This window comes from Phodopus roborovskii, unplaced genomic scaffold (genome assembly GCF_943737965.1).
Source record: "Phodopus roborovskii unplaced genomic scaffold, PHOROB, whole genome shotgun sequence".
NCBI lineage: Eukaryota > Metazoa > Chordata > Mammalia > Rodentia > Cricetidae > Phodopus > Phodopus roborovskii.
In genome coordinates, this window is record NW_026126571.1 from 18,834,174 (window position 1) to 18,857,500 (window position 23,327).

Here is a 23,327-nt window from a genome sequence, read left to right on the forward strand (position 1 = left end):
GTTACAGAACAAAATGAAGGGGAATTTGTAAAATAAAGAAGCTTATAAATGCTGTGTTTATAGGTAACAGGAGCTATATTATAGCCTAGTTTGTGGGCATGTGGTTGTATTTCCATCATTGTGCACTGCCAGTACAACTTTACAGAGCCCTGTCATAGGCTCACATCATAAAATGGAGTCAAACGCCTTCCCATAAAGTTGCTGGTCCTGATAATGCTTCTTGATTTTCTTAGTGACAGACCTGCAGTGAGTTGTAAGGAGGGTTCAGCCCAATCTGTCGAGGCCTGTGTATCTGGGGAAGGAAGGAGCCATGCACATGCTTACATACTTGCTGATCATGAAGGCTGCATATCCTTGTACATTATCTTAGATTTTTTTTTTTTTACATTGTTTGCTTCTTAGAGTAAGGAAGCTTATCTTACTTCTACCTGAAATCTCAGAACTTGCAATTTTCTACACTTACTTCTGACACTAAGGTAATAAACATACATGTGCGTATGTACACACACACACACACACACACACACACACCCCAAGGTCTGTGGCTCATTCTAAGATTAATTCTTCACAGTTAATGCTTTCACTTTTGTTCAGCTTTGTTTCGTGTTTATTTTTATAGCAGCAAACTGCATTAACACAATGAGTGGTTGTCTTCACATACATAGGAGCCACTGAGAGCTTAACACTGGTTCTCAACCTTCCTAATGCTTCAACCATGTGGGTGTTGCAACCCACAGGTTGAGATTATTTTAAACCCACAGTATAAATGTCATGAAGATGTTTACACATCACCTTCAAATCTACAGGGCATACACTCTGTATTTTGCCTTCAAGTTTTTCATTGTGTATATTCATTGCATATCATACTATGTTAGAATAATTTTACTCAAGTGTGTATTATTCACAGAGCATACTCTCTCCTCCCACATACCTCCTTTTTCATCATTTCCCCCCCCCCCCAGTGCTCGCCTTTGTTCCCCTAGACCAGTAGTTCTCAACCTGTGGGTCACAACCTCTTTAGCAAACCTTTATCTCCAAAACTATTTGCATGGTGATTCATAACAGTAGCAAAATCACAGTTGTAAAGTAGCAATAAAAATCAACTCATGGTTGGGGGAGTCACCACAATATAAGGAACTGTATTAAAGTGTCGTAACATTAGGAAGATTGAGAATCACTAGACAGCTTCATTCCTATCATGTCATATAGATGTGTTTATTTATATATATATATATATATATGTGTGTGTATATATATATATATCCAAGTCCATTTAAATGAAAACAAACATTTATAGACAATATTTGGGAATTTGGCTGTCGTTCTTTCCAAACTACTTCCTGCTGGTAAGGGGCACTGTCGTGGGGGATTCTAAGAAGATGCAGAAATCCTGGCTGAAGTCTGTAAGGCTGCTTTGACCAGCTGTTTTGAATGTAGAATCACCTGGTACTCTGTTTCAGGTGGTCTGGCTTAATCAAACCACATTAGTCTGTAAGGAATCCACAGCTTTTCATTTTCTGTGGAAACAAAAATAGTTTGTTGTTTCCATAGATGTGTTTTTTTAAAGTATATATAGCAAATATAGGCTTAAAATGATAAAAAGAAAAATACATCCAAAATGTTCTTCATGAGACAGGCTTAATTCATTTAATATAATTACCTCCAGTTACAAGTGTTTTCATGAAAATGGCATAACTCCATTATTGCTACAAAGTCCATTGTGTATGTACACCACAGTTACTTCAAAGGCTCATCTGGTTTGCACCTGCTGATAGGAGCTAGCTCTTCAGCAGAGCCTTGCAGATCAGTACTGGCTTGATTCCTCCAAGTCCAGAAACTATAATGTGTAGTGGCTTCAGCAAAGGGTCTTCCCTTCAAACTCTGGTAGACACCAAGGTCAATGGCAATAGCCCATTTTTTTTTTTCACTACTAGCTTCAATGTTTCAGGCCTTGCATTAATCTTTAATTACTTTGCAATATACATTCTTGTTTTTCAAGGGATCTATTCTTATTCTTCTACATGTGGATACACAATTTTGCCGGCACCATTTGTTGAACACACTGTGGTTTTTCCAATATGTATTTTGGCATATGTGTAAAGGAAACCTCTAGTGGTTAGATATGATGAATGTGTTTATGTCTATCTGTTCCATTGACCAACGTGTCTATTTTTGTGCCTATATTACACTATTTTTGTTACTGTGGTTCTGTGGTCTTGAAGCAAATAGAGATTATGATGTCTACAGCATTATTCTTTTGGTTCAGGAATGCCTAGGCTATTCTAGGTGTTTGTGCTTTCATATGCATTTTGGAGTTATTTTAGCCATTAACCAAAGAATCATGTTGGAAATTTGATAGGAAATAGACCGAATCTATAGGAAATTTTGTATTTCTTTTAAACTTTTCCACATTCCAGTTTATCATTCAGCAGTATATGTTTAATCTCTATGACTTTGTATATTTTCTCTAATTTCTATTTTTATTTCATTGTATATCTGAACTTACTTAGTTCCATGAATGTTGAGAATAATGTGTATTTCTTTGTGTTTGGATGGACTGTTCCATAGATGAATATTAAGACTGTTTGCCCTGTGAAGTTATTTAACTGAGATGTTTGTCTATTTTTTGACAAAATGTCATATCTGTTGATGACACACACTGTTATGTATTGGTGCTCATCTGTGTTATATTAGATAATACTTTTTTATGAAATTGAATGTGCCATATATTTGATACATATATTTAAAACTGCAATGTCTTATTGATGGATTGTTTCCTTAATAAGTATGAAATGACCTTTATTTCAGTTTGTTTTAGATGTTAGGACAGCAATATTTCTTGCTTTGGAGTTCAGTTTGCTCAGAATATCCTTCTCACATTGAGTTTGCATCTTTGATGGTGAAGTGCCTTTCTCTGAGTTATGAAGTTGGGATATTTTTTAGTTTAATCTGCATTTTTAATTGGGGGACTTAGATTGTTATTATCCTATTACTGCTGAAAGATGTGTATTGATTTTTGTCTTTTGTTGGTTTTGTAGTATTCAGTGTTTTCTGATTCCTTGTGTATAACAACTTTTCTAGCATGGGTGATATTTTTTCTTGCACCTACTGGGAGGAGTTTTTCTTTCTCTTCAATCTAAAGATTCCTTTAGTGTGTCTGTGCAGCTGGTTCAGTAGTCATGAATCCTCTTACTCTCTTTTTATTGTGGAAAATGTGTCTTTTTCAATTATCACAGATGGTTTACTGCATAAACACAAGAAGTATTTATCTCTCAGTGTTTTCAATACTTCATTCATGCCCTCCTGGTTATATGAGAACCCTACCTGTCTTTATATGTGACGTAATACTTCTCTCTTGTAATTTTTGATATGTTTTCTTTGTTCTGCTTGTTTAGTGTTTTGAATGTGACATCAAGAAGATCTTTTTTTCTTCCTACTTGGTGTTCCAAAGGCATCCTGAGCATAAATGAATATCTCCCTAGATTTAACAAGTTTTTGATATGATTTTATTGAATGTGTTTTCTATGTCTTTAGTATGAAATTCTTAGATTTGATCTTTAGACTTGAATCCATGACTCATGAATTTGATATTCCCTGGTGTTTCATGGATCTTGAATATTCTGTTTATACTTTTATTAATTCATCTTTGCCTTCAAACCTTACATTGTGTCCTACCCATAACTTACTCTTTTAGTAGGGCTTTCCCCTTATTGAACTTTTTTGTTACAGTATTTTGGTTTTAATTTTAGCAAAAACTCATATCTCTTTACTGAATTCAACTTTCATGTATGGTAATATACTGTTTTGACTTTCTTATTTAATTCTACCATTTGTGTTCTATTGGAATTCATTTTTGTCCTCCTTTATTTCTTTAAGCACACTTATAATAATTCTTTTGAATTTTTTGTCTGGGGTTTCATTTATTTTAATGTCATTAGATGCCATTATTATAAGATTAATTATTTTTGTAAGAATCCTTGTTGCTTTTGTTTTTACATGTTTCTTCTGTGTTTGCATCAGGATTTGGAGAGCTGGAGTTGGGTCAAAAAATTGGCTGTAATTCTTTTAAAATCACAATTATTTATTCAATCACTATAGTGTTCAAGAGGGATTGTGTTATAGTAGTGTTGATGTATGTGACTTTTCTTTGCTAAACTGGTTTTGAGTGCACTAGGCTTTGTCACCAAGAATATAATACTGCAAACATCCATCTCCAATATTAGTGGTAATGCTCATTATGAAAATAAAATAATCTCAGCACTCAAGAGGTAGAGGCAGGTGGCTCTCTGAGTTTGAGGCCAACCTGGTCTACAGAATGAGGTCCAGGGTAGCCAGGGCTGTTACACAGATAAACCCTGTCTTGAAAAACTAAAATAAAACAACAACAATGTTAAAACCCAACAGCATCAAAAAGTAGTAATAATCAAATAAAAAAAAAACCTAACACCTTAAACCTCAATCATCTTAGGAAGTGAAGAAACACTGATGGTACTATTTACATGAATGGTAATGGGGAGGACAGGGAAAGCAGAGTAATTAAAAACAAAACCTAGTGGTTGGTGTTAGGTCAATTGAAAAAAAATAATATTATGAACAATGATTCATTATATTTAAAGGGAAACAGTGAGGGCTGTGGCAAGAAGATGTTGCAAGTTTGGCTAACGGTAAAATGGAAAGAGAAGGATAAAAATGTTCAATGGGATAACTTAAAAAGCTTCCAGGGCTCGTGATACTGAAGTACAAAGACCACACGCATGAGCTCAGCCTGTGGTTTGTTTTCAAACCTATCAAAGGCAAATGTAATATGAAAAAATGGGGAAATGGAGATATATACAGGATAGGACCAGAATGGTACATAGTTGACATGCTAGATTGATAATGGGTATCAATAGAAGAGGAATAATGCTGAGAGAGAGAGAGAGAGATGGGTGTGTTATGGGATCTGAAAACAAGTTGGCCTTCTTTGTTTGCTAGTTTCTGTCTCAACTCTCTTAACATTCCTTCCAGGGAAAACCAAGACTGAAGGTCAGCATAAGTTTAAAATGGAAATGCCCATTTTCTGTCTTATCTCAATCATATTTATCTTCGTGATAGACATAACTAAAGATGACTGATTATTTTATTAAATAAATATTTATTTCGTCCCTTTGATTAAAGTTATTAATGTAATTAATGGGCATCCTGTAGGAAACTGCAAAAACTCCAGATTATAATAATGACTGAGTCTGACCAAGTGTTTTCCTGTTTGACTCAGGCTACAATCTGTGGACAAATCTCACTATAGAATGATTTTCCCATTTTAGGCATATACCTTTGAAGTTTTGGCAAAACAAAAACAACTGTCCTGATAATTTATGTGGTACTTGAGGGTTGACATTTAAAACTAATGCAACAATTGATCCAGAGATCTGACCTTATAATATTAAAGTACCATTTATAAGTCACTAGAATTTTAATCTATGAAGAACTTGATCTTTAGAGTTCTCTACTGATCGCTCTAGTTTACTCTATCATTATTGTCTACTCATTTTAAAAACAATTATTTTTATTTATGACTCTAGTGATTCATTGAAATATAATTTATTGATAATTTTTGGTCAATTTACTCAAATAATTTTGCTATTTTTCTTCTTTCTTTTAATTGAAATGGATTTTTTTCATGCAGTATATTTTGATCACAGTTTTCCTTCAGTCATCTCCTCCCAGTTCCTCTCCATCTTCCCACCCATTCAACTCCATACCTTCCTTCTCACTTTCTTTAGAACAAAAACAACAACAACCATACAAAACAAAATAAAAACAGACAACTACAACAACAACAAAAAAAAACCCTAAAAGATCAAAACCCAGATTAGAACAAAATAAACGAACACAAGAGGCACAGATTATTTTACCTTTCTGAAATGCTTTGGTCCCGCTACCCCAGTGCCAGGTGAACTGAAATGACAGCAGCTGCCCTTCCTATGTGGTTTCCCATCAACCTCAAGAGAGAGGGAGGACAAGCAGACACAGAATCATTGGGGAACTGCTATATTTACCCACAGTGTTGTCTACAGCGAGGCCTTTGGTGGGAGAAGAGGGGCAAGAATTCTTTATTTTTTTTTTCACTTTTCTCTTTCTTCTTGATGCTTTTTGTCCAGTGGGGAACATCTTGGGTGGACAGTATTGTCTTTGCCCTACAAGCATTGAGAGGTGATCATGGCTTGTCCTAGGAGAGCCAACAGAACTAACATAAATTCTCTCTCCCCCTCTCTCTCTTTCTCTCTCTAAACACAGAATTTCCCAAGGTACGCTGTGTGCTGTGCTTACAATTATTTCTTCTGCTGTGACATTAGCGTTTCTCAGCATCTTGTGTCTCTAGGTAACCATATCAAAATGATGCAGTTCTGGATAGCGGAAGAATACTCAGTGTGGGGAAACAAGAGCCATGGGGCTGGGGTGACTCAGCAAGATGAAGAGACATTTGGATTTGTTGCCTCGCTGAGTATTCCGGCAAACTTTTCACATTTCTGTCCACTCTACTCCCTAAGATGTTTTCACTGCTAATTGTGTCTTTGGTCTTGTGCATGTTCATCAGAGACAGAAATTGCTTCTTCAGAATTAGCCTTCTCCCTTCTCTGTCTTCTCAGCATGGCAGGCTGAGTTCCAGGTGATGTTTCCTGCATTCTGGTTTTTCTCTGCTCTCTCTTTCTCTCTCTCTCCTTCCCTCTCCCCCTCTCTCCCCTTCCCTCCTTTCCTCCCTTCTTTCCTTCCTTCCTCTTTCTTTCTGTCTTTCTTTCTTTCTCTCTCTTCCCCCCCTCTTTCTCTTTCCCTCTCTCTCATTCTCTGGAAGAACAGTGGTCAGTGAAGTGCATTGTATTGTATTAGTTAAGATTGACACACTTAGAGCCAAACTTAAGAAACACAATTCCAGTAAAAGACAAAGCAAAACAAAACAAAATCCACTTTTTATTTTTTTCAAACACATGTGCAAGTTCAGTGGAAGTAAAAATGGGTAGTAGAAACAGCTTGAGGATGAACTTCAAAAACAACAACAAAACCAACCCTTTCTAAGGCTTGGAACGAATCTGGATGTGGTAAACAACTTAAAACCAGAGGCCGAGACAGAGAGATTGTGAGTTCAAGGCCAATTGGGGATACTTCCTCACCACCATAATCAAGCCAAGAATGACTTGGTGGTAGTCTATGTCTAAATCACAGCAATGTTTTACAAGAGGCTGAAAGGGGGGATCCAGGCTAAGAACTCAGAATGAGTTAACCTGTTGAGTGGCTTGTGGTACCTGCTGTAGTAGCTAAGATGAAGGGGCTTCTTTCTGTCCTACTCACTGTGTCCAGTTGGCACGCAGGTGTGCCCCATTATCCCACCCATGGCTAAATTCTGAAAGATTTACTCTGTTGTGGTGACTGGGTGGGCCGGATCCTGCAGGGCTTCCCTGAGCCATAGTTTCACAAATCTAAAAGGATCGCAGCCATGAGACTCTGTCATGATGACCTGCACTGAGCAGCCAAAGAGTGGACTGCCCTACTAAACGGAACTGTTGTTTTACGACAGGGTGGCTAAAAAATGAAATCGAATTTAGTAATGGTGGCAGCCTCCTTTTCCTCCCCTCCCCCTTTCCTTCCTTCTCTTCACCTCTTCCTGTCTCCCTTCTTTCCCCCTCTCTTCGTCTTCCTGCTCTTTTTTCCTGCTCTCCCCCCTCCCTATCCCCGTCTCTCACCTCTTCTCCTTTGTCTGTCCCCTTTAGCATGTGTCTTTGTCTACTCAAGTTGCACTTAGATTGCTATAAAAATAAATGTGCATATCCATTGACTGCCCAGCTGGTACTTAGGGAAACAAGCTAAAAGAGTAAAGGGCAGAGGGATCAGACCCAGAATTAAATAATTTGTAGTTAGTCTTAATATTTGGGAATACAAATACTTCAATTTTATTCTTTTTTTCAAATTCAAACATACTATTTCTCTGCATTCCTCAATAAATTTTAGAATTACTGTCAGTTCATAACAAATGATCTGTAAGAACTCTTCTTGGCACTACAATGAACAGACAGATAAGTTTAGGGCATTTTTTTTTTTTTATTTCTAGTTTTGGTTGTGAGCCTAGTCTTTTATGGCTGAGCCACCTCACTAGCCTGATTTCCTATTTCTAAAATGGTAGGTTTCTATAAACATGGATTATCACCCAACGTATTTAGACTATTCAAAGTTCTTTTAGTGTAAGACATTATATTTTTCTTACAGATTTTGGATTTAATTTTTTATATTTAAAATGTTTTGTTGATTCTTTGAGAACTCCTTGCAATGTATTTTTATCATAAAATATTCTTTTGTGTGTGTGCATGGACAAGTCATAACACACATGGAGTCAGAGGACAATTTGTCTTCCCATCTTACAGCTCCATGGGATAAAAATCTTCCTTTTTCTTTCTTTTGTTCCTCCTTCTTGTCTTCCTTGATTAGATTAGGTGGCAACCATCTTCAGGGGATGAACCATCTTGCTGGCCCTTTTCTAGGACTTTTAAATCTTTTGTAAAAATCACTCTCACATACTTTTCTTATATTAATGTCTTTTGTAGATGGTACAATATACTAATTAGTGAATCCTTCTCATATAACCCAATATTATCATCACTATTTCTATTAGTAACATAATCTTGGTAGCATTCAGATACAGGGCCTTCTGCATTCTGAGCAAGCATTGTTCCACTCAGCTACACCCTAAGATACGGTCTTGAAAACATGATAACAGGCACACTTAATTTTAAGCTACATCAACAGGAAAGCTTTCCATATCTGAGTATTGTTTGTGGTGTTTGCTGTGGATTTTGTTGCTGTCAAACAGGAAATTCATTTTATTAGTTTTTTGCATTTTAATCACTAGCAGATGCTCTTCACGCCAGTGCACAGATCGCATGATGTCTCTTTTCTATTCCCTTCCAAACAGTGAAATACAATTATTTCCTGATTTTAAACCAACTTTCTTTCCCAATTTGCTCTACGTTTCCCTGAATAATGATAAATATTGAATGAGTGTTTCAAATATACCCATCCTAATTAGTTGCCAATGACCAAAGAAACAAACACATCACTAGAAAAAAATACTGTCTAAGTACTATCATCAGGTTGGCTTTAAAGTGTAAGCCCCAAAGTTACTGTGGGGCACCCTTTTCAGAGGAGCCCTTTTATATTCCATAGCATTTAGGTAAGTGGTGGCAAACAGAGAACATGCCCTCTCTGTGTGGGGAGGGGAGGGTGTGAGATGCAGATACATGGAGTTGATGCTCTAGAGCAGACTGCTTTACTCAAATAAGAACATAGGGCTCATGAGTTATCATGCTCAAAGAGATCAAGTTGCCTTCCACATTCTGCAAAGCTAATCCAAGTCAGTTTGAGACAGTAGATACTATGGACCTTGAGGACAATGACCTTGGTCAGAAGACAGATATGAGAGTATGTTTCTGATATGAGAGTGTGTTTCTGATATGAGAGTGTGTTTCTGATATGAGAATGTGTTTCTGATATGAGAGTGTGTTTCTGATATGAGAGTGTGTTTTTGTAACTTTTAAATTATGTTTCTGCTTTCACTTTCTGATGCTCCCTCCCTTTCCCCATCCCCCCAGCTCGCGCCCCCCCCGTGTGTGTGTGTGTGTGTGTGTGTGTGTGATACTGTTGTTGCTACTGAGGATTGAATAACCTTCTATGTGCATGCTAGACAAACACTCTACCATTGAGCCATATCCCAAGCTTATGAGGATATCATACTATAAGGGAATAAAGCTTATCAAACATACCTGCTCTCCAGGCAGGGATGTTGTTGGGTTTCAGTGGGCTTATCTGGAGCAAAACTATGCCTAAGTTGTTGAATAAGTTGCTTCCTGGTGAAATCTGCTGGACAAGTCTTAGAACTTGTCTTTTTGGGGGTGGAAAAGGCTTTCTCTATTTTATTTTAACTGCTTTTTGAGTTCTAAAAGATAGCACGCAGGCTTTTCTTCATTTCCCCTTGCTGTGTCTTTCTGCATTTCACATACTGGTTCAGCCTAGGGGAGTCTGGTCCTGTAGTTTGCTCTGGAATAGAGTGTGTAGAGAGCCGAACTGATGCTGCAGCTCAGAATCTGGCAGAGGGTTTGTGGGAAGAAATGGGCAATACTTGTGAAGACGCAGTGGCTCATCCTCTGCATCTTGATGCACAGCCTCACAGAGGCATCGAGCCAAGCCTCGAAAACACAAACTCTTCCTAAAATGGAGTTGCATGTTTGTCCTGGAACTCTCACTGGCAGCCACAATGACAGAAATGGATGGAGTGCTGGAAACTATGAACCCTGACAGACTATTTTTATTGTTGTATATTTCATTTGCCCTCCTTCCCTCCTTCTCTCCTTCCCTCTAGTCTTCCCTTGCCCTGCTTCTCCCTCCCTCCCTCTCTCTTCTTACTTCTTGAACTTACTTTGGGTATTCATGAAATGAATTCCCATTAAGCACCTGGGCCAGAAGTTCTCTTGAATACTACCAGAAAGTTGAGTATCACGCTCCCCCACCCAAGGTCTGCCCCCCCTTTAACACATTTGAAGAAACACAGTATTTCTATTCATTGGTGATTATATAAGAAGAAAAAATAAGTAATGAAAAAAATTACAACTTTTCTTTCCATCATTTCATAATATGCCTCTGACCCACTTGCAACCCTGTCTGCTTCAACCTTGGCAGCTATTTCCTGTCTCTGAGATTTTATTTCTGTAACCAGGCTGTGGTGGCGCATACCTTTAATCCCAGCACTTGGGAGGCAGAGACAGGCAGATCTCTGTGAGTTTGAGGCCAGCTTGGTCTACTGATCGAGTTCCAGGACAGACTCCAAAGCAACAGAGACAAAAAGATTTTGTTTCTGTGAATCTTTCAATATAATTTAAATTGTGTACATATAACATAGTATGTTGATGAACTAGATTCAGACCTGGAGGAAATCTGCATTATGGGGGAAGCTTTTGAAGCTAGTGGACACTAGTTGTTCAATGCCTGAGAAACTACATTGACGATTTTCTCCCGAAGAAACAATGGAATCATCCATCGACAGCACATTTCAAGTGAGAAGGATAAAGAGCTAGAGTAGTGGTCTTCAACCCGTGGGTCGCGACCCCTCTGGGGGTCAAGCAACCCTTCCACAGCGGTTCTCTGAGCGCACCAGAAATATCAGCTGTTTACATTCTGATTCATAACAGCAACAGGATTACACTTATGAAGTAGCAACAAAAATTATTTTATAGTTGGTGGGTGACCACAACCTGAGGAACTGTATTAAAGTGTCTCTTGCAGCTTTAGGAAGGTTGAGGACCACTGAGCTAGAGGGAGGGGGGCTGAGGGGACAATGAGCTAGCATCCCCACACACTGTTACTGCTCAGCACTACTGAGAATCAGGTTCCCTGAAGTTCTTTGTCCATCCTGGGTGTTGCATCAAATGGGAGCTGGCCATTTAGAAAGTTCCTAACCATTTCTTTAAACAAAACAAACACCTCTTATTGTCTCTCTGTCATGCTTAGTTCTTTTAAATTTCCTTTTCTCCTCAATATGCTCACTCCTCTCCCATAAATTCCACTCCGTGAATCCATGCTATCCTCAAGTTTGATGAGCGCCTAGTAGCTCTCTTGGCCAATTTTCTTGACTCTGTCAGTGAGCTCCTTCTCTGTGTTATGTGTGCAATTGATTCCTCATCTCCATTTCTGACTCCTCCTCCGATATTCTTGTGTTATCATCTTTAAATCAAGAGAGATGATTGGCCCCTGGGGTGATTCCTTTTTAAGTGGTGGGTCCTGTCAGGTCCCTGTGTTGTCTGCCAGGATGCTGGTTGAATCTTCAGTCTAGCTCAGAAGCCAGAAAACTAGGTAAATGCTTGTGCTTTTTCATGTTCTAGAAGTACTTTGTGTGTGAATTCTTTTCAGGCTTTGTTGGAGTTATTGGTTCCTTGCACTGCTGACTTGCTTCTGACCATGGCACAAAACTTGAGGCGATCCGTGCTTCTGCTCTGTGACTGCAGGGAGAGATTCTGAGTGTCTCTTTTTCTCTCTGGTGAAGTGTGACTTCAGCTGGGGCCTGCTTCCCAGGGCTGGCATCCAGAGGTTCTTCACCCTTGGTTCTCTGGATACTGTGCTTTTCTGGAAAGGAGAGTGCTCAAAAATAGTAAAAGCCACTCTTGGTCATTTCAATTGTCTCGATTAGAAAGCTTTAGCCACAAGAGCTACATAGCTGGTGTCTAGAATAGAGATGGGAGTTTGTTTCAATAAGGTGGAGCTCACTTTCCTGTTCAGTTGTCCTTGTGTTGGGAGCTTTTGTCTCACTAGTCACTCCTTCAGAAGCCATCTGCTCTGTTAAGTTTAGTCAAATCCAGGCCCTGCATCCATGTGTCAGTTATCCAGGGACAATGAGCACTCCATGTTTGCTGAGCTCTTTCCTGAATGTGCTTCTTCCTCCTTTCTGGGAAGCATATGAATGGCCACATTTTGCACTTTTCCATACGTATGTATAGCATATGGCTGTTCTCAAGAAAGTTTATGTCACTGTTAAATTGCATTCTGGTGTGTGACAGATTAGAAACCTATGGTCAGTTTGAATTTTTGCTACTTTTAAAACAATATGTTTTATTTTCTCAAACATTTTCCAGTTTTGTTTTTTCTTATTCTTTAGAATAAAAAAAATTATAATGGCACATGTTAGGTTTTATTCTTTTCACTTTTTGGTCTGGGTTTTAAAAAAATCTCTTCTCACCTGCTTCTCTGGTTTTTCTTTAGCCTACCAACATTTTTATTTTGATTAAAACTGTTTTTAATTACCCCTGGAAGCTGTTACAGGAAGGTGATACCTTCTGGTTTTATTACTCATAGTTTCCCTCGTTATTTTCTCCCATTTTGTCCTTTGCTCTTAGGTTTTAGGATTGAGATGGGTCCTAACAAATGTTCATGCTAAATTTCTGGTAGAAATTTTAATCTCCAATATAAAGCAAAATGTTTTTAAAGTTTGAATTTTTTTTTCTCAATTTCCCCATTTTTAGAGGCGTCTGAGCCCCAGAGAGAGTCAGAGTTGGAAGCAGGCTTAGCTGGGATGTCTTTAAGTATCTGGTCTTAGTCAACAGCAGCCAGGCTCCATGATGCAATCTCTCTGTTCCTTGGCAGAGAGGCTATTCCCTGAATGTGAATGACTAGCAGCAGCTCCCATGTCAACATCTTATTTTTTGATGACTGTCCAGTATCATTTCTAATGCTATGAATGTAGCTCACAAATCTGTTGATCACCTCCAGACACATAGAGACCGCCAACAGATTTCTTTCTGTGTGTTGGACATTGCCAGTACAGTAGAGACTACTCTCAATTAAATCTCTGTAGTCTATGCTATTGAAATTTTTGGATACTTGGTACTTGGATAACCAATACTTTCGTCTATTTTTTAAGGTTGAATTAGAAATTAAAAAAAATTGAGCCACTTTTACAAACATCATGAGAAGTATACAACTTGCCAAGTACTGGGATTTGGGGGTATTCAAATGTTCTAAGGCTCCAGATTCAAGGGCAAACTTTGTCAAGAAGTCCACCTATTCTGTCTTGCTAAATGCAACTTTGTGGATGCTTTGAAATCAGGAAGGTGAGACTGATTGCATAAATGCACATATAATGGAGATGTGGCAGTGATCATAAGTGTTCTGCCAAGTCTATGTATCTGTGAGGATCAGGACCTGTGATTAACAATAGTGACAGTAATTATATCAATAGCATCTTACAGAATTACTAAGAGTTTCATGGTCTATCTATTATGGCATTTGATTTTTATATCGACTTCTGAACTTTGTTGCATGGTGTTTTTATTTGTTTATTTGTTTGTTTTTATAATCCCCAGGGAAGCTACCTAGCTTACCTGCTATGCACAGATGATATTTTGTGAGGCACAATCAAATCCAAATTTGACTTCCAGGTCTGTCCTATTTTCTATGAGTACCATTGGCTACCAAACATGCCGAAGAGGTACTTGTCCTCCGTAACCCTGATTATCATGCTTTGATCTCCTGCAGACATTATATTGCCACTCACACATTGTCCTTCTCTGTTCCAATGATTTCTATGTAAGGAAACCGTACCTCTTCATTTCTCTTGAATGATCTAGAATCCTCAGTTTACCACCCATCTACATTTTGGACAACTGTGTTATTACTCTTCTTATGGCCATTATTCCTGTCTACTGACATAATTTACTTGCATATAAGCTTTCCATAGCCTTCTGTGGCTATGGTGGTACCCTATACCTTCCCCTAAATCTTGAAACATCTGTAGGCTGCAGGGCTATGGTTCTCTCTAGCCACTGCTGAACAAAGTGCCTTTGGTAGGGAAAGTCCCAGGTATGTCTGCTGGTGTTTGGTAATAGTCAGTCTTTCCCACATCCAATTAGAGACTAAAGGACATATCTGAGAAAAAGAAAATTATCAGAAATTTAGACCCTTCATCACAATAAGTGATTACTCCAAAATGTTGGGTATGGTGAGGGTCCAGCTAGAGAACATTTCTGTTCTTGTTTTATTCTTTTATAAATTACTACTTTAGCACTGACTGTAACCTTTTTTCTTTAAGATACATTGAAGAAAAAAAAGTGTTTAAAACTATAAAGAGATGCCTCCTCACAGTTTTAGAACCGTTCTTTGATTCCTTTATTCTCATGAAGTCATCTTGTTGTCCCCTGTAGGTTACGGTCTTTGGTCAAGCAGTTAGAGCGAGGGGAGGCCTCTGTGGTCGATCTTAAGAAGAACCTGGAATATGCAGCCACAGTGCTTGAGTCTGTATACATCGATGAAACAAGGTAAGTTAGAAAAGAGATTAAGAAGGCAATGCTAGATTTTCTGTCCAGCAGTTCGCCCCGCCCCATGGCAGGTCAGGAGTATGGTTCAGATTGCTGACTCTGATACATTAGTTTCTGCAAACCAATGGGAAAGAGCTGGGAGTATTGCTCCCTTCACTATGAAATTATCAATGGAACTTACTGCATGGATGACCAAATGGGGTCAGAGCAGAAAGGGCAATTCTTAAGAGCCTGGAAGGTTTCTTCCAGATGTGTCATCCCACTGTGTCAGTTTAAAATGTGCTGTTTGAATCCATCATCTCTGTCAGCTACTGGAGGTTCCTGCAGTGAGCAGATCCCTGGCATCCCTCCTTCAGCAAGCATTTCCACTTGAGTCATGCCAGTACGAGAGCAACTGCAGGCACTGAGATCAACTTTGAAGGAAAGAAAACAGCTTTCCTTTTGGAAACTGTTGAAATGTTGACCGTAAACGCCTCCAGTCAGACAGGCTCCTCAGTATTTGTGATGTCTCAGTTCACCAAACTCAGTCTGGGTTTTTTTTTTTTTTTAAATAATGCAATGATGCAATTCATTATTCATTTTAGGAATTTGATGCCACAGTTTTTCTCCCTTTACCTAAATGAATATATCTAAACACATGCAACAATAAAAAGCACCTTTACCTTGATGGCCACTTTTACTGCTCATTTCTAATAGGGCTTTAATAGATGGCAATATTTTTTGGCTATATCATAACTACTTTCATTCCTCTCTAGTGTTCTGACTGATTAACTTAGGCAAATCAGAAAAATACTTTCACAGATGGCTTAAGTCATTGGGCTCAAATGAAGAATTACATTGTTTGGGGAAGTTTCCTGGGATTTAGAAGTTAATGTTTCTATTATCTCTTATTAAATTAAAGGGGCATCAATCAGTTGGTATCCCTTAAAAGCATTGCTTCAAAGTGCTTGATTGTTGTGATTTGTGCAGTTTTTCAGTCTTTAGGTATTTCTTCCAATGCTATGACTGGTTGGGTCTTAGCATTTTACACACTTTTATACTTGTGTTTTTGAAGGAAAGGCCAGATCCAATTTAGTCAAAGGAGACATACCAGCTGAACTTATACAGGCCTTGTCAAAAACCCTGCTGCCCCCCACCACCTTTGTGTGTGTGTGTGTGTGTGTGTGTGTGTGTGTGTGTGTGTGTGTGTGTGTGTGTGTCTGTGTGTGTAGTGTGTATGTCCCATTTTTGTACCTACATTTCAAGGAGGATAGAGAGCGGCAGTGGTGTCAGAGAATTCTAGATTGAGATTCAGTCTCTGGTTGTATGTTTTATTTCCAGGAGACTTCTGGATACAGAGGATGAGCTTAGTGACATCCAGTCAGATGCTGTGCCTTCTGAGGTTCGAGATTGGCTGGCCTCCACCTTCACTCGACAGATGGGGATGATGCTAAGGAGAAGTGATGAGAAGCCCAGGTTCAAGAGCATTGTCCATGCAGTGCAAGCTGGGATATTTGTGGAGAGGTAAAGGTGAAATTCATTGTTACTGAAAGGCTGCACCAACCCCAAGAATATCAGTTCCTATGACTCTAAGATCTCCTTTAATGGAGTTTTGATACATTATTATACAAACTCAAATTTATAAGAAGAAACAGGTATTTGAATCTGCCTGATATCAGGACCAGTTTTTCTCTTTGCTAAAAATCCTTACCTTAAGAACATTTAGATTAAGTTCAGCCTGGTTTTTAAAGTCAGAGGTCTTCTGACTTCAAGGTTGCTGACCCAAGGAGGACAGTTTATTTAAGGGCTCCGAGTTCCCAGTGACATAGCTTGCTAGGATTTTGATACTGAATTGGTTTCTATAATAGAAGTATTTCTTCTACTATTCTATTCCCTTTTACACAGTTACACATTTTAGAAATTCCACTATTCTATTCCCTCTTACACAGTTACACATTTAGAAATCCAAAGTTTAGCTGAGACATTTATTTGCTTGCTTATAGAATTTCTGGAGAAGAAGCATCTCCGATGGGTCATCCACAGATCCTTTGTTCATCAAGTATAATACTGTACCCTGCTTCTCATGCTGGCAGAGCCCATCATCATCCCTTTTAGTAATTTAGTGTCCAGTATGGGACCCATAAACTTAATTTAATACTGTCCAGTATTTGAAGTTCCTTTCATTTGTTTTTAATTCATCATTAAGGGCACTAGATTAACTTTGGAATTTAAAGTTCCTTGGGTCCCCAGATGACCCCAGTATTCACCAATTGTCAATATGTGCGCAGATCTGCAGATCTGTGAAGTGCTAATCTTCTGTTGTAAGCTATCACATCTTGTTTTCTCCTCCATCTTTGCCAGAATGTATAGGCGGACGTCGAATATGGTTGGGTTGAGCTATCCACCAGCTGTTATTGATGCATTGAAGGTAAGACTGTTGAAAATGCTTATGAGACATGGAAATGAGTGCAGAGTGTAGTTAAAATTGTTCTTAGAAAAGAATATTTCATTTCTGTACGTTTCTGTTATCCCTACCTTAATCTTCCATTATTGTTTTCCTCTCTGTCCTAATAGTACTACTATGCTCTCAGTCTTTAGCCTCCTAATTTGTTTTCTTCCAAGTTAAACTCTGAGTGGATTTTGGTTTTACACAATAATTTGCCATGATGAGATTCATGTAGCAGTAGCCACAGGAGATGGGTCCATTACAATAAAAGTATTTAAACTTAGGAAGAAACTTGTTGGTTGTAATTATATCAATACTCGGTTGCCCATTCCAATTCCATTTTAAAAGATTAAAAAAAAAAAAAGGACCCAGAAAATTTTAAGAAAAATACAATCAGAGTTAATCTGGGATTAGAGTATGTTAGTGGGTAGGAGAGTGTTTAGAGATGTACCCCAGCAGGTTTGAACTCAGAGTGATAGCTGATGGGCTTGAAAAACCAAGCCTGAGGGGAAGCATCAGTGTGGAAGGCATATGTGTCCTCATCCAACTTGTGCTTCCAACCTGCCTTCGAGGAACTAGGTAATTATCCATTTTCTCATCAGCAAAGTGTAACTAGTCATACCACCTAAAATGTGTTCGATAAATTGCTTAATTTTTTTTAACCGCTCATGATGCCTCTCAAGATTTCTGCTAGATAATAAATGTCTTCAGTTGTATTAAACAGTAAGTGTTCTTATAATACCAGCTACTCAGAGTTTTTAGAGTCTTGAGCTATTTAGTCTCAGGTATGAGCTACGGGAAGACTCCCACATGGCTAGATTAGCAGTTGCATAGGTGATGTGAACTAATGGTGCTCTCTTCCTTCTTTTTCCTGAAGGATGTGGACAAATGGTCCTTCGATGTCTTTTCCCTCAATGATGCCAGTGGAGACCATGCATTGAAGTTCATTTTCTATGAATTACTCACTCGTTATGACCTGATCAGCCGTTTTAAGGTCAGCATCTCATTGAAAGGATAAACTGCCTAAATTTGTGTATCCTTATGTGACTTCTATGTCAAGACCAAGGGAATCCTTTTAAATGGATAGGAAACTACTGTGTGCAACTGTTGACATCATTCTACTGGGGCTGTAGTTTCTTCTTTCTGGAGGTCTCTTTTCTTTACACTCTGACTGGTGGATCTTCCTGGAAGGCAGAGACTGTAGAGATGGCATGGAGACCTATCTTCCTGCTGCAGCTAAGTCTGCCATAGGTGCTGCCCACCAATGGTCATTTCGTCTCATCTACCATGATTGTGTGTACTATTGTCCACTCTTAGCTGAGAGGTAGCAAGGGAGACAGAGTGAGCTAGGCAGCTTCCCCACTCAATGCCTCATCCAGGCAAAACTCCCACTCATGCATGACAGGTCATTGATGCTTCTGATGATTCTTTTTGTTTGCTTTAAATAAAGAGAATGTATCATCTCCACTGTCAGCCCCTCACTGCACAGCCTCTTCAGGTTGGGACAGGTCCTCAAGGGAAACTCTGTCCAGTTGATCTCCTAGACTTCATACATCTGATAGATGTGATATGTCTCTGGAAAATAAAGACTGTTTTACACACAAAAGTTGTCTTTACACACAAAAGAATAAGTCTTTATCACTTTCTTAAGGGCTGTAATGAAGCATTAACTTTTTCCATGATCACAAATAACTTATGGCAGTGTCCTTTACCCTTCATTGTACCTATATCAGAAGTGCTCAAGAAAGTGTGGGTGCTGGAGACACTTTTCCTGGAACAAAGACTGTATGAATATATTTACTTAGCTTCTCACTAGCTCATAGACTGCCAGAGCAGACCCAAATCCCGAGCTCTCTTGATCGTAACTTTGAAAACTAAGAACAAGCTCATTTATGCCCTCTATACAACATTGGCTTACTTACCTGCTTACTTTGGTTTCATGAGAAAGGAACTTGCGAAGTAACCTTGGCTGACCTTAGACTTGCAGTGATCCTCCGCCCTCTTGGCTCCTGAATTCTACCACTAAGGGACACAGTTAAATTTGAAATATCCACTAATGGTTAGAATGTAAGAGGCTTGGTGAGGTTATTATAGTTGGATTTCCTTTTCAAATCTGTTAGTCTCTAGGAATGCAAACCCTTGTCTTCACTCCCAGTTTTGAACTAGGGATTTTAGATCAACTGTGCCAATGATCTCACAACTAGCAACCTAAGTAACTGGAGGGTCCTCTTAATTATATGTAACATTTGCAGATCTTTACTCTGCTATACAGGAGAGCAAGCTGTATATATTACACACATTTGAGCAGAAAAAGCAATCAAGCCAGTTGAAAATACTATTCCAATGAACCGATGGTTTGGAGAAAATATTCATATTTTTACGACTTGAGAAAAATGAACATATCCCATGCAGCGTACTTAATTCACTTGTGAGACAACCATAAAGAACACAAAACTCTTAAGTTAGAAAATGATGGTGATGTAACAGATGTAAGCTGCCACTGGTGTGACTTCCTCAAAGCCACACTCTTTTAAAGGGGCCATTGTATGCATTAGAAGGAGGAAGCTATGTCTTTTTATCACCCAGTGACCTATTACTGGTAAATTGCAGTTTGGAAAGTATTCTCTTGATGGTGAAGTGTTACAAATGATCAAAAATTTCATAAACTGAGGTGATTCCCAGTGCTACTTGTCACTTTCTAGACACAGTTTATGACATTGGTCCTGCATAGCATCTCTCTTCCCTCTTGGGACTGGAGGAAAACAGATAAAATACAAAGAAATACAGAACTTTAGTACTCACAAATAGTGAATGGGGTTGCCTATGTGTACGAAAAAAAGCACTGGTTTACATTTTACACAATGTCTTTGAGATGAATCTGTATAGTTTGGTTGCCTTAATTGTGGAACCAAAACCATCTTGTAAGGCTGACTGTTCTTCAACCAGGGATTTGGGGTTAGACTTTCATGGTATCTGACAGTTTCACCAGGGAATTTTATTAACTGTTAACATTGTTGCTTCCTTAAGTGATCCTCAACAGCCCCCAAAGTGGGCAAAGTGGGGACCTTAATGTTTCTCTTAAGGTAAGTCTGCCCTTTAGTGAGTGACACTTGCTGTGTTCTCTTTCAGATCCCCATTTCTGCCCTTGTGTCATTTGTGGAGGCCCTAGAAGTGGGGTACAGCAAGCACAAAAACCCTTACCATAACCTGATGCATGCCGCTGACGTCACACAGACTGTGCATTACCTCCTCTATAAGACGGGAGTGGCCGTAAGTACAGACAGGGACTCTCAGTCATATTGGGGGGTGCTCCCGGGTGACAAGGAGGAGCCCAGGGGCATGAATGCCTTCTGTACTCCCTGTTTTCCATCATCCTCTGATCACTATGAAGAGCTTCGGGGATGTTTTGATGCACTCTCATGATCATTATGGAGAGTCTTGGGGTTATCTGGAATGCTCCCCTGACCTTTATGGAAAGTGTTCTGAAGTGTTCTCCTGATCCCTATGAAAGGTTTTGGGGTCCCCTGAGAAATCTTCTTCTTCTCCTCCTTCTTTACCCCAATGGAATAGATAATGACCAATTAAAGAATAATTATAAGAAGTAAATATATTTCCACATATAGAATGACTATTTTGACCCTTGGCAACACTCAATTAACCATGATATTCAATTATTCTGAAATTATATTCAGCAGATTCATCAACCATTGCTCCAACTCATGTTTGGCTCAAGCGGCTGGGTCTTTTTCAAAAGCACTCTGGTTATTCACATCTTAGTATTTTTAAAGCTAAAGGTTTCTAGGCATTTGAAATACCCTTATTATAGTCTGCTTTTCAGCTCTTTAGATGGGTTTAGATGTCTTTTCTGTAATCCATTTGACTAATTAGCTTATGCAAGTTGATTGTGCCTCTAACGTCTTAAATTTTCATTGTTATTTATCATATATGGGCATGGGAAGGTCTCATGTGTTACAGTACACATGTTGATGTCAAAGGACTAAAATTAGTGTTAGGATTAGGGTTAGGTTTAGGTTGATGCCATAGGTTTGTAGCAGTCAATTTTCTCCTTTAACCTTGTAGAGGCCAGGGTCAGAACTCAGATTTCTGGTACATCATGAAGCACCTTGATCCACTAAATCATTCTACCATCCCCCTTTCCTTCCATGACCTCCATATAAGCCATCAGTTTTAATATGCATAGATGTTGCTGGCCAAACAAAACAAATAAACAAACTAATAAAATGGCTTTCATTGAGATTAACACCTATAGAAAAAAATTTCATTTCTATTTGAATTTCCTGTATGCTGAATTTATCCCCATGCCATTCATTTTGTTTCTGCAGTTTGCTCTGGGGTACCTCTTTCTTCTGTGAAGCCCCCTCCTATGGCTTAGGAACAGTCTGTGCCTTCTCAGTCAGGGTCATCTTAGTGTGGCATGGGTTAATGTGACCATGGATGCTGTATATTTGGCTCACATCTTGTTGACCTGGATATATTGCACAACTAGGGAATCTGTATCCAAACCTGTAAGCTCAGATGTACTCTCTACACTTTTAAGCACAGACAACAAAACTTGTGCACAGCTTTTGGGTCAGTGACCACAAGTCCACTTGAGTTTGGACTTGAGCAGGGCTTCTGACTCCACTAGTAGGTGATTTGTGAACTATGGACTGGCACCGAGTATTTTTCTATGAATCTCAGGGAATGCAATATTCTATTTTAAAAGAATACTGAGAAAGTTTGGAAATACTAGAATCAAATTTTAGAAAAACTAGCAAACCAATCTCAGGACTGAAATGCACAGCTCCTTTGGGATAACATCTTTCAGATGCTGGTAGCATTTTGCATATGCACACAATGGATGGCCTGTGAAGGTTTCTGTGCAATTTTAAAGTGAAAGCAAAGAATTGAATCTTGTGATTTGCATAATTTTCTGGGTTAAGAGAGTGGCAGTTGGCTTTCACAGGCCCCCAGGAAGAGCAAGATAGAAATTGCTTGGGCGTGGCAAATCAGCCCCAACCCAGCACACATGTTTTCTCCGTTGATTGGCTCGGTCTAGTAGCTCACTGATTTTAATGTAGCATATAGTGATAGGAGTGGTCCTAAAACTAGATATACTACATATAAATCCATGCTTAGTTACTGAATAGCTATTGTAAGCTGTGAAGAAACACTTGAGTGCTCAGATTTCCTATCTGAAATGTGAGATTTTACCTTGAAGATGGCCAGGAGTAAAATATCAAAAATATTGGCTATTTTCTCTCCTTCAACTTAGAAAGCATTACTACTAGATTGTTGTAAAATCCCCCCCCCCCACAAATCCATTCTCATATTTCAGTTTTTATTAAAAGGCTCATTTTGGAAAAATTACTATTTAAGAAGCTGTTTGAAAATTATAGAAATATTATAGAGTGGACTCATTTTATGAGATAAAGAGTTTCTACCAAAAACTCAGACCAGAAGCCAGACAACATGATAATTCCTTGCAAACATGGAATAAAACAGAATTGTCCAGACCAAAACAAACCCATGAAGAACTAGACCGATGCAGAGTTATCTACATGAAGACAGACCTGTGAAGATGTGGGTTCGGGAAGAAGTGTCCACGCTAAGACCCCTGAAGATATGGACTAATACAGTAGTGTGTCTACACAAAGACTGACTCGTGAAGACATGAAATGACACCAAGATAACATTTATTTACAGATCCCATGGAATGCAATATGTGATTTCAGAGGGATGAAATGCTGAGAAAATTTGTACAAGCTGTTCATGCACTAGAAATTAATAAGTATGTTATAACAAATATGTTCTCAACAGTTTGAAAAGTATATCATTATTTATAAAGAATTTTAAAACTGAAAAAGGAAACTATAAAACTCAAAGGACTCAAAACTATGTTTAAATGAGTGGAGTGATGTGTTGCGTTTTAAATGGGAAACCATTATGTTGTATAGATGGCCATTTCCTTCAAAATAATAAGTACTAATGCCAATTCCCCCAAAGTTTAATGTATAACTTGGTAAGTCTGAAATCCATACAAAAATGTATATTTTTTTTCTGTGTTAGAAAAAGCA

At 38.6% G+C, this 23,327-nt stretch overlaps 1 protein-coding gene across 3 annotated transcripts in view; it reads left to right on the plus strand.

Moving 5' to 3' along the window:
* Positions 1-23,327, plus strand: part of Pde1c (phosphodiesterase 1C) — a 370,394-nt gene that overhangs the window by 266,257 nt on the left and 80,810 nt on the right. For all 3 annotated transcript variants that reach the window (XM_051202982.1, XM_051202984.1, XM_051202985.1), the window contains 5 exons: positions 14,712-14,825; positions 16,146-16,328; positions 17,166-17,232; positions 18,128-18,244; positions 20,380-20,520. In XM_051202982.1, the coding sequence (XP_051058939.1) occupies positions 14,712-14,825; positions 16,146-16,328; positions 17,166-17,232; positions 18,128-18,244; positions 20,380-20,520 (622 nt within the window). The remainder of the gene's footprint in view (positions 1-14,711; positions 14,826-16,145; positions 16,329-17,165; positions 17,233-18,127; positions 18,245-20,379; positions 20,521-23,327) is intronic.